Genomic DNA, 12,648 nt, shown 5'->3' with positions numbered 1-12,648 from the left:
CTCCTTCTGAAACAGATTTATCACAAATAGAACAGGTAGTAGAATCCAGAATTATTGTTTTCTCAGTCCAGACAAAAGAAATGAATGTAAGACGAAGCACTTCATAACACCACAAACAGAATACGCCAGATAAAGGAGACTATTTGTGCACGAATCGTCATTTTAATGTACCTGATTTACTTAAATAACACAATGGAATTTACGAAGTACTGAAATCAAATGCATATTACTCCAAGCAAACAGTATTATTTATGATACAGGATACAGTTTCTCATGTACAAGACTGAAAAGACGAAGTATGGAGTTCTTTGAAAAGCGAAATCTCGATATAAATTCGGGATCGGCGTCGTCTTAATTTATCCTCCTTCCTCATTCTTATGAACAGTTCAGCCAAAGTCTCGTCATCGCTGTCTGTATCTGCCTTAGGGGCGTTTCGAGCAGTCGGTCAAAGGGGGCTAATGGGGTGTGGAAGGGGGTTTGGAAGAATGGAATATCGCTTAACAAAAGGAGAATTGGGGGCCTCTACCGACAAATTCGTAAAATTTGGTGTTGCTTAAAGTCGGTTTTGGTAACTGTTTTTGAGTTCAAGGTAAAAAATAATAAAACGGCCATTTTAAGTTAAATGATATTTATTGGTTTTATCCAGTGTAATATGATACTCCATTGGGAGGGGGGGCTGTAGCGCTCCGATAGCACCCCCGCCCCCCTTGTCGCCGCCACTGTCTGACACTATTCCTGCCTTCTTCAAAACTTACTCCGTACAAGTTCGCTGACAGACCAGTAATCGCCGATTAAGGTTTCCCAAGTTTATTCTCCGGTTAGGCGTTATTCCAGCTTCGTGCAACGTCATTCTAGAGCTATTTCATCTAATAGAGCTTAACCAGCTGCTAAACAGAGATTGTATAACCGGCCCTATGTCTACATCTAGCACCCCATTTACATGGGTTTCCAAAACCGGATTTTGTAACAAATGTAAACACTTCAAATCGATTCTGGAATTCTGCTTCAAGTCGGCCTACCAATTCGGCAATCGATTTTAAATCCCATGTAAACGCAACCAGTTTTGAAACGTGCTTTTGCTGTCAGGTTTCGTCTTGTTTTTAAAAACTTTCGGTTAATATGGATGGAGTGGCTTTTTTTACTTCTCGTCTAACAAGAGAAATAGCGATTGAATAGTGAATAATGATTAGTGTTTTATTCATCTCATAACATACAATTTCTAATCATATGTTTAGTGTACAGGAGACATATAAAAAAATGGGTAACACAACTTAGGCCTAATTGGTACAAAGAATTTTAACATTAATATAAACTTTTATTTTTCTTTCCTCCCTTTTGTGAAGGATAGCTACATATACACACAAGACTATGTGTAAATTTATCCTGCTCAAATGTTCAGTTCATCCTTCATGAACTCCACAGCAGTGTAGTAGCAGCCTTTTACAAGTATATCATATAGCTTTGTTGTCTGTGTCTCTAGGTTCATACTCAGAACATTCTTTCCTTTTAGCTTGTTATGAATTTTCATTGCCATATACTGAGGAGACTGCGCATATAGGTTTAAGCGATGAGTGGGAAGCATAAAATTGTCTTTGTTTCTCGTGTTATATGTGTGACTGAAATAGTTTTCCTCGAATAACTCTAAATTGCTGTGTAGGAAGATGATAATATCATAGATGTTTAAGGAGGGAACTGTTAATAGTTGTTGTTTTTCAAATAATAGTTGGTATCCTATTATTTTACACACAAATTTAAGGACTTTCGCTCTAAATCATAAACTGTAACGGCTGTTCCCCATACGCCATATGTAACTGGGCTAGCAAATCAGGTTCAGATCTTAACATGTAAACACGACAGCGAAAAACGGTATCCGAAATTCGGTTTTCGTATTTCGCAAAATGCACTGGTCGCATGTAAACGTAGTATACGTACAGTAATAACCTCCATGAGTTTACTGATGCAAGGAGGTGATTGTTATAACTTTGTGATATGGGGAGATGAAAGTCTTTGTGTATTGTAGGTTGGTTGTACACGCGTGGTAGTTTACGGTAGTGTGATAAGACTAAAAAATGAGGGTTCACATTTGTGTGTTTTTAGTGAGCAGTGCTGTTATTTCTGTAATATCTGCATCGGTTTGTGAGAATTTACAAATAAGGAATGCGGAGAGAGCTATTGACTTAACTTCTCAATTAGTTAAGATTGGACATACAATTACGTTTGAAAACATCGGGAAAGTTACCTGTAACAGTTTTAAGTTTGCCATTGATCCAAAGCTGGCCCCAGGCTTTGCATTTATTTCTGCTCAGGTTCGTATAGTTCATTTGTTTCAGCTTCGTGTAAATACTGTGGAAATGTGTGATGCCGGTTGACAGCGTCCATGCCACGTAATCGCTCTTGCGCTGCTGTATCTTACGTGTTTTCTTAAAAGAATGTGATATGTTTTTCTACGTGGATGTAAATCAAAACAATTCAGTAGTTGTGTTTAGTCCTCTCAGTTTTCGTTTCTTACACGTCACGTCATTGGTAGTTCCGTAAACGTAGAACCATGTGACATTAGGTACTTCTGCTATTGTTCTCTTTGTAATGCTCGTAAATCATTTTTAAGTAGTCACATAAAAAATGCATTTCCGGGTATATCGTTTGGTACAGCTTTTATTTTTCATTGTGCAGCATTTTACAAACTGTGGTTGTATAGTTATGTACCGGTATGTTATGCCACAGGGCTTTACAACTGCACCGCATAATCAAAGTAAACACAAGCTTCCTTTAACTTTGCACTGCGTGTTGTATTTACCAAATTATTACATTTCCATTTCGTGTTCTCACTAAATAAATAGTGTTTCTAAATATTATTTTCCTTTCACATGTCATTACACTAATGCAAATTGTCTGTTATTGAGGCTAATGCAACCTTCGCTGGTTGAAGCGTAGGAAGAAACAAACACACAATATGATTGCTGTTAGTTTTATTAGGGTTGGCATGGCGGCTCCATTTGCATCTCTTGTAGTTCATGTGTGATAATACATACATAAGAAGCAAAACACTTATCAGAGATTTTTCTACTATAAAAGAGAGCATTTCTGAGTTTACCATGCAGTCATAGTTATTTATAAGGAAAATTGCTAAATATGAATTGCAGATGTTGGCTGTGGTCATTTTCATAGTGGAAGTAGAAATGACTGATTCCTTGTCAGGGTTAATATGTCATACGGGTAATGACTTGTATTAAAATGGAGCAAATGTTGCTAGTGATGAATGTAGACCCCAAGCTTTGTTACAAGTCATTCTTTTGCCACAGCTTTCATTCCATTTTCATATTCATTGGCTTCACAAACTCTGACCATTATTTTTACCCTCCAGCCTAACTTAGACCTTGGGCTACACTAAGTAAATTTCAGTTTGGTGATGCAGTATCGCAATCAATCTGTTAGTGCCAATGTGTGCTAATCCTTGATTGATACAAAAGTATGGCTGGGTTGGCTTAGCCAAACCTTTAACCTAGCAGTTTTGCCTGAGCCTAGATTTTTATTTGAGAGTGCAAGGTGGAGGATTTAGACGTATAGTGATACATCCAGGTTATATTGGTATGCAGGTGAGAATTATGTAGACGGTGACTACTTTAAATAGGACAGCATATCTTGTATTTACCTATAACAGAGAGGATCTCTCAGTTGCATCTCATCCTTCGTACATCTTGTGTTTATGCAGGAAACATTTAATGGTTCCAAATTAAATCACATTTCTCAGTTCAGCATGTACGGTAATAGAAATTTGATGCTCTGTCCCAGTGTTATGCTAGCTGTTATTTCATCGTACCTGCCTTGCAGAGAAGGCAAGACATAACTTTGCAGGAAATCTCTCTTGGACAGGTTGGATAATACTTGATTAGTGCTCAACTGTAAGGTTCAGTGAAATGGTTATAATATCCATTTGGAGATCTCATGTGCATCTAGGAGCACACTTAAGTGACATCCAGCATATTATAGGATTGCTTAATTGTATTGTATAATGTTCACATCACTATTTATGCTAATCAAATGCTGTTAGGTCTCTATATATGTAAACACTGCAAATTACTGCAGATTTGTTATGTGCAGATAGTGTGAGATGTTGAGTGTACAGAACTCTTTGATTACTGAGCGAGACTTGGTTTTCCTAGAGGCTGTGTGTGTGTGTGTGTGTGTGTGTTCTTTTTTTCACTTCTTTAGGTATTGATATGTTGTGCAATGCTACTGGTTTGTGCTGACTGGTTATCTTTGCACAGTCCAGTGTTTATAAACTGTAAACAGTGTTTAATTCTATCAGAAGTGAAGAACCAAGTGTGGTGGTTGGGTACTCAGGATACTGGACTCACATTTCAGACAAGTGGGATTCAAGCCCCTGCATGGCCATCTTGTCTTGGGTTTGAGTTATTTCTATGAATCCCTTTAACTGAAAGGAGATTGTGTCTACTTTCTTCTTCCACAATACTGCAACAGTACTAGTGTGTCTTCTGTCTCTAATGAACTTACTGGCAATGAGCTGAACACCTCTTAATAAGAGAAGCAAAGAAACATACAGAATTATACATGATCACATTATTGTGCTCTCCCAATGAGATAAACTACAATAACATTGCTGGGCTTTTGGTGTCATACAGTATCAAATGAGGGTATTGTGCACCATACATTTTCAGCAGAACTAAGTATTTCTTAAGACATTAAAAATGCAAGGCTTAATTGTATCATGTCCTGTCTTAATTTTTTTTGTCTCAGAATTGGGCGCTACCCTCTCACACACAGCTTTTTACTATGGTGAGAGAGTCCCCCGTTTTGTGATGCTTGTGGCATGCACATCTCCATCCTCCATATTTTAGTGGAGTGCATTTTATATTTTGATGCAAGGGCAGAAGCAAATATTGGTGGGGATCTTCCCTCTATTTTCACTGATGATGGTATGAGTGTGACTAAGGTTTTAAAGTTTTGTGATGTGTCTGGACTCAGGCTTAAACTTTTAGGCTGGAGGTTTTAGTGTGTTGCAGAGTGGCTGGCTTCTCCATTTTTATTTTTTTTATTCTTGTGGTCAGCCAGCCACGTCCATCTGCTGTATTGTCTTAGCTCCTTATACCAATTTCTTCCTGTGTCGTTAATGTTCTACTACTGATGCAATACTTTGTTCCGTGGTTCTGTGTGGGTACACACATAGTTTTCCTACTTGTTTTACATGTTGTTTTATCTTCTTGTTTTGTGTATTTTACTGACACTTGTCTCAATCTGTTTTCACGCACGCACTAAAGACCTTGCTGTCATGCACCCATACAAACGTGTTTATGTCCGTGTCCAATGCTCAGCTTGCTCATCGTCTCAAGTGGTCCATTCTCTCCAACAAACACTCAAGTGACTGTTTTCCCCTCTGTCATTCGTTTGCTAACACCTATCCCATCTGTTCGTCCAACAGGCAGCTTTCCGAAACTGACAGACAGATCTACTCCTCACTGGCCGCTTTTGATAACATAATTTCTCCTGCATTGATGACCAGTTAGAATACCTTACAAAAGCTATCCTTACTGCCACGGAATGTTCTGTATGTCACACCTTTTTCTCGCCACGATGTGCCTCCGCTCCCTGGTAGACTGAGGTATGTCATGTCACAATTCACACGTAGAGATGAGCTCTCTGCATTTTTAAACGTCTTCCCACAATGACGAACTGTATCCATTTCAAACAGCTATGTGCTCAGTGTTGCTGCATTTTTAGGGATAGCATAAAAGCTAGTTGGCTTTCTTTTCAAAGCTCTTTTAATAGTTTTACTCCCTCTTCTGTTTTGTGGGGTACTCTCTGGTGGCTTTCAGGAACCACAGTTCATTCCCTGGTTCCTCATCTGACCATACCAAACAATGTCATTGTAGACCCTCTTGATATCTCCAACACCTTGGGATGATATTTTGCAGACATTTCGAGTTCCATCCACCATCATCCTGCCTTTCTCCCTCTGAAACGGGTGGCGGGGGCAGTGATGATACCTTTCTCCTCCCAGAATTGTGAATGTTACAATACTGCTTTTGCTATGAGGGAGCTTAAACGTGCGCTGTCTTGATACCGATCATCTGCTCCAGGACCAGGTGACATTCACATTCCAATGGTGCACCACCTATCTCTTGACGGTCTAAGCTTTCTCCTCCATACATATAACTGCATTTGGACAGGTGGCATATTTTCCAGTCACTGGCATGAGGCCATTGTCATTCACATACCTAAGCCTGGTCTTTCTTTTAGCTTCTGTGCAATCTCACTCACCAGTAACATCTGCAAGGTGATGGAATCTATGGAAGGTTGGCTGGTTTGGTGTCTTGAGTCTCGGAATCTCCTCACTAACAACCACTGTCGATTCTGTAGGCACTGCTCTGCAGTTGGTCATCTAATCACCTTGTCAACTTCCATTATGAACAATGTTTTGCAGAAGTGCCAAACTGGCCATGTTTTTTTCATTTGGAGAAGACGTATGAGATGAGCTGGAGAATGGGCGTCCTCCGTAATATGTACGAGTCAGGCTTCCAGGGTTGCCTGCCCCTTTTTAGCTAGGAATTTTTAAAATACAGTGTTTTTAAGGTACATGTGGGCTTGGCTGTGCCAGAGACTTTTATTCAAGGGTCTTTATGCTGGGGCTGTTGACTGACCTTTGTCCTGGCAGCAAGATATTCTCCTCAGTTGTTATGCGAGCCATCTGTCTTTTATGCACGGTCACTCATCCTGTGCTCCCTTTTTTGACGATTCCCTTGACTGCCAGTATGGACTGTGCCCATTTTCTCTGTTGCCTCCCGGAGTTCTCTTTCGTTTGGTGCTTCAATAGCTTTGGTCTACACTCCCTGCCACATGCCTCATGGGTGTGAGCTCCTCACTGCCCTGGCTTCATGCCAAGGTACATGTTAATTTTGGTCTCCATTCATTTCCTAAGGACAGTACTCCAGGTCTGGTGTATCATAGCAGAGTTTCCCGCACTCTGCTCGTAGCGTGAGGACAATGTCTCCATCTACACCAATGGTTCCAAGACTGATCGTGGTGTCGGGTGTGAGTTTGTACTTGGTGATAAACCTTTTCAGTATTGGCTTCTTGACCAGTGCTCAATTTTTAATGGGAAGCTCTACGTATTTTATCAGGCCACTTGGTACATTCAGCAACACAGGCTTCCATTTGTCGTAACTACTCAGATTCTCTCAGTACTATTCAGAGCCTTTGTGCATTGTACTTTAGTACAACAGATCCAAGAAAGTCTCCACTCACTCACTCACTCACTCACTCACTCACTGTGGTGGTGGTGGTGGTGGTGGTGGTGGTGGTGGTGGTGGAAGGGGGGGGGGGGGCACATGTTGGGGTGCTTGGTCACGTCGGCATGCCAGGGAATGAGGCTGCTGATGCTGCTGCAAAGGCTGCAGCTCTCCTTTCTCGGTCTGCTAGTCTTTCTGTTCCTCTGATGATCATGTTGCCGTCTGTCGGCATGTAGTATCACTTTGGAGTGCACAGTGGTCTTCTCTCCAGGGGAACAAACACCGAGATATTAAACATCTCCCCCTCATGGCCGTCATGTTGTCAGGAGGTCATTCTAGCCCAGCTGCATATAGGACACTGTTGTTTTAGCCACCACAATTTATTAAATGGTGACCCTGCCTCACTCTGTGCCTACTGCTCTCAACCCTTGACAATGTGCCACTTTGTGCTCCGGTACACGTTTTTTTTAACTGTTTATATTTACATACATGTTTGATGTCTACTTTGTCAAATGTTTCAACCAATGACACATGTTCCGTCGATTGCGTCTTAACTTTTTATTCACGGCAGCGGCATAGTGAAGCAAATTTGATCCACCCATGGGACCCCCTTTGTCTCAACAATGTTTTGAGACATTTTCCCTAGGGACATCCTTGTCCTTAGAGGCTTCTCATTTAAAGTTGCTTGATTAGGTTTTTGCCTTTTTCGCCTCAGGTCTTTATTTAGTACTTGTTTTTTCTTATGTTATAATATGGGCACTTATGACCTTTGCAGTTTTCTGCCCTAAAGCAAAAAGAAAAAAATTATATAGTTTTCTGATACCCTTTAACCTAAAAAACTACCCAGTCCCCACCACACAGCTCCCACTTCCTGTCTGTAATGTACTTCTGTCCTATTAAGTGGAACCCGAAAACCCACCTTTCTGTCACAAGTCAAGGAATCTGCAGCATGCACAATCACAGAACCATCTGAGCCTCTGATTCAGACCCTTTAGTCAGAACCATGCACACAGGTGGACTGTTTCGAACATATGAAACATTTTATTAGCAGTGTCTCATCCTTAGCCACATAAATTTTTGTTCAATCCGTTTGGGTGGCCCAAATAAGTTGTTCAGTCACTTCTGTCAACTTACCCCAGTGATTCATGACCCTTGTCTGTAGTGTCAACGAAACAGTGTACAAAGGGCTACCACAGCCAGCTCCATGTGCACTCTAGAAGCCTCATGGTGACAATAGAAGTTCATTTAGGTGACTTTTACATCAGCCCAGGCACCAGGAGAGAGACTACCTTCTCATCCCACCCTTGAAAAACAGAAAGGATAATGTGGATATTTATGACTTGTCTACTGAAACAATTGTATTGTAGCCTGAAGGACTGCATTGTTCCTGTGAGCTACATTTGTCAACTTCTTTGTCTGGTGTTGCATTGTCTATGATCTTCAGATTCGACAGGAATCCTGTAGACAATGTAGGCATAATGTAACAGGCCAAATAACTATATTGTGAAATTTTTGCCAGTGTATATACTTTAGCATTTCATTTCCAACCATACAGGATATTCAGTAACCAGCATTTGTGTTACATTGCTGTTCTGAAGATGGTTTAGAATATTTCCCAAAACAGTAATAAGTGTCATTATTTTTATTGCATGCCCAGAATTGAGGCTTCGAGATAGATGTCTTGTTGAGAGAGTTTTGGTAAAAGACTAACTCAGTTGGGAAAGCATGAAGGAAGAAATCGCCCATGGCCTTGCTGTAAGGAACCATAACAGCATTTATAAAAAGTGATTTAGGGAAATAATAATGTACAGAAAGTTCTGGTTGAGGATAACAAATTATTTAGGAATAAAGGAGATGACTCACCTAAAGACAGAAGTGCTGCCTCGTTGACAGATACCCACACAAAAGGTAGAGAGCTTTACTTTGCTAGCTTTTGGGACGGAATTCCTTTCTCAAGGTGTAGGAGAAATGTGCGCGCGCGCGCGCGCGCACACGCACACACACACACACACACACACACACACACACACACACACACACACACACACACACACACACACACCTGTCTCCCTACATAGTGTGCTGAAGCCATCACATAAGCATCTTTTGTGTGATGTGCAAATGTATACTATGTTTAAAATCCTTTATTTGCAGCAGAATTCTTAGAAGTCCTTGCTTAGGAAATAACAGTTTTGCCATTTTGATTAGTTTTGTGTACTTTTGGACTGAAATTCACTCAACAGTACTTTTTCATTTAGAAAAGAATAGTATAGTTACAGTAGGGGTAAAATGCTACTGTGTTGACAGCTTCTACTAACTGTAGAGCATAGTCTCCAAATGACAGACACGAAACAAATGTAAAACCTATTCAAAGCAACAAATATTATAATGATCTCATATCACTAATAATCCTCAAAGCAGTTTTTATAACAAAGGTGCAACTGATGGTGCCAATACAAATTTCTTTTCCTCCCCCCCTCCTTCTGTATAGAACATACATTTTCAATGTCCAGGGGGAACAATTTTTCAATAGAAAGCAGGCTGACATCACAGTCAGATGGCTAGGAGCCCAGGTAATAGTCTGCACATTTCAGCAAATTCTGTAGATGAATAGCTGACATCCCACTTCATCAATTTACACCACTCTAATCTGGTTGCTATGCATTCATCTATTATGTTATGTGCCGGTACACTTTTTAATTCTGTTTTGCAGTCACGCTTACACTCCTTCACTAATGTTGGATGTTCATTAGCTGGGACATTGAACTGATGCACACACATTATGATTGAACGGTGTGACTGAGTTTCAGCCATGCAGGACTAAATTTTTATATAGCAGTTACTTTTTTAATGGCAAGGCTTTGTATCAGTGACCTCGAATGTACTATGTACTTGCTATTGTAATATTTTGCTATTTTCCTGTGTAGCTGAAATAACTACCCAAGTATCATGTAATTCTTTACAGAGTGGGGATTCATCCAAAACTAGTCTGGGAGCTGTAGAGAATGCTGCAAAGGGCACATGGAACATAGCACTGAAGGAACCATTAAGTTCTGGGAAAACAGTGACTGTAAGTATGTTGTTAATATATATATATATATATATTAAATTGCAGCTTTATTGTATGCATTTTCTGTATGTTAGTGCAATTAAATTATCAGATCTGTCAGAGCTAATGTGATTTTCAGTGATGGAATGTTATTTACTTATAAAACATTCTGTCATGGTAAGTTATCCTGTCTAATGGGCAGCATAAGCATTTTGGCTTTGTTATTTGGACATAAGATTGTTATTCTGCCCGTGAAATTTTGTTTGGTGTTCTTAACGTAGTCTAACCAGTTACTGTACTTGATCACTGAATGAATGTTGTGACTGATTCTGTTTTAAAATATTGGGAAATCGTATTGTAATTCTCCATGCGTATACCTCGAAGTGGATATGGTGAAGTGGGAAGAGAAAAAGGAAACATGGTCAGAACTGTCTTGCCAGTGGTATATTTTCTCTGCTCTCATGAAATGTTTAAAGTTGAATACTAAGTGATTTCATTTGCAAGCTGAACAATTTGCTCTTTTTTTTTCTTTTTGCTCTTTCTTGGGTTTACGAAATTATTGCTATTGATAAACAGTTGGTGGTTGTAAAATTAAAGTAGTGGTTGGATTAATTAGCAGCTGATATTACTGTTGTAATTTCAAGCAGAATTCAATTCAATACTGTAATAGTTCATGTATGAATTAAATTATTGGCATACCATATGAAAATATTCTGTTATTTTTCATTCATCCGCAATATGTGCACAGTTGTGATTGTTTCATGATGGACTCATCAGTTATGTCTTTTGACAGTACTCTGTGCGCTCTCTGCGAAGCGAAGATGAATTCAGTGACATCTCAGCATGTAGTTGCATGCTCCAGAACTAAGCTGGGGCTTTTTTTAAAGAGCTTGTTGTTCGGTACATGCAAAAAATGTGTGCGTATGCATGTGCACGCTTGCGATCACATGCTGCCCATGGGTGTCCCAAGTACACAACTGGAGTTTCCTACGTGTGTGTGTAAAAACAAGTTCACTGATCAAGATACCCAACACAATCCTTGCAGTTTTTTATTTGGACATTTACAGTTCCTTTAGTCAGTACAACCCTACACAGACACCAGGCAGATTGGCAGCACTCGAGGTAGGATTATGGGAGTGCATGGTCAACTTTCTCCTTGAGAGAGAAGTTTCGCTTTCCCTGAGCCTATGTAGTTAATCAGTCTGAGTTTGCATTTTCTTCAGTATGCATGCCTATTTATAGTTTGTATCCCACCTTTATGTTCCCGGAATTAACATTTTCCTGGCATTTATGGCTTTTTTTTATCCCATCAAATTTCCTATATTCACAGTGTTAATTCGCACATGATTTTTCATTAACACATTCAAAATTTTGCCATGATTTTCACTTTCTGTATTGCATACGCACAGCTTTGTGATCATTGTGATTGTCATGACTCCTTTGCAAACACACATTTTTATTGTTTGGCCACTTGTAGCAGCACTGGTTGACACCTTTGCTCTCTCTGTGATGCTCTGTTTCTGTTTTAAATAATGAAGCACTGCACCAATTACATATTTTTTTCATGCTTAGCTACAAACATTTTGAGAATTTATTCTCATTGTCATATGCAAATATTTTCATAAGTATTTTTTGTGGTGTTGCACAAACAAACAGTGTGAGTGGTTGTTTGAATGTCTGTGGTTTTCTGTATAATGGAGGAGCACAATACCTTATAACCTCAAAAAGACGACTTCAGTGCAAGAGACATGGAACAAAATACCTATGTAAATATTTGCACATGACAATGAAAATAAATTCTTGAAACTCATCATGCTAAGCATGAAAAAATATGCAATTGGTGCAGTGTTTCATTATGCAAATGGGGAATGACACAGTTCAGGCTTTCTAAAAACATTGATCTGATAAATGAAATTAAGTCAAATGTTTCTACTTCTCAGACAGCTACCAGTTCCAGTTAATTCAGTGGCTAAATGTACTAAAAAACTCATAACCTGTATTAGATATTAAACAAGTCCCTGACAAGTATTTTGATACCTGTTATATATCATATATAAACTATGATAATGCAAAACCTATACATAACTTTTTACTGCTTAAAATGTTATTTCCACGTTTCGCATTTTCGTGCATTCTACATTTTTTTTTTTTTTTTTTTTTTTTTTTAAGTCCCTTGAAAATTGTAAAAATGTTGTTTCACTATACATTGAGAAAGTGCCTGTCAGTTTTGTCTGAGTGTACAAATTTTTTTGTTTGTTGGTGTTTAAAGAGAGCTACTAGTCACCACAAATACACCATGGGCACTCACAAATCCTCAGGATTGTGTCACACTGGCCCATGTGGTATTTAATAGGA

The 12,648-nt window shown here is 39.3% G+C and overlaps 1 protein-coding gene across 1 annotated transcript in view; it reads left to right on the top strand.

Moving 5' to 3' along the window:
- Nucleotides 1–1,595: 1,595 nt before the first annotated feature.
- The window catches only part of LOC126299083 (dolichyl-diphosphooligosaccharide--protein glycosyltransferase subunit 1), a 101,661-nt gene continuing 90,608 nt past the window's right edge, over nt 1,596–12,648 (top strand). Inside the window, exons 1-2 of the mRNA XM_049990753.1 lie at nt 1,596–2,306; nt 10,210–10,314. Coding sequence (XP_049846710.1) covers nt 2,070–2,306; nt 10,210–10,314 — 342 coding nt within the window. The 5' untranslated portion in view covers nt 1,596–2,069. The remainder of the gene's footprint in view (nt 2,307–10,209; nt 10,315–12,648) is intronic.

Source organism: Schistocerca gregaria, chromosome X (genome assembly GCF_023897955.1).
Source record: "Schistocerca gregaria isolate iqSchGreg1 chromosome X, iqSchGreg1.2, whole genome shotgun sequence".
NCBI lineage: Eukaryota > Metazoa > Arthropoda > Insecta > Orthoptera > Acrididae > Schistocerca > Schistocerca gregaria.
Note: the sequence above shows the minus strand (reverse complement) of the source record. Positions and strands in the feature narration are given on the sequence as shown.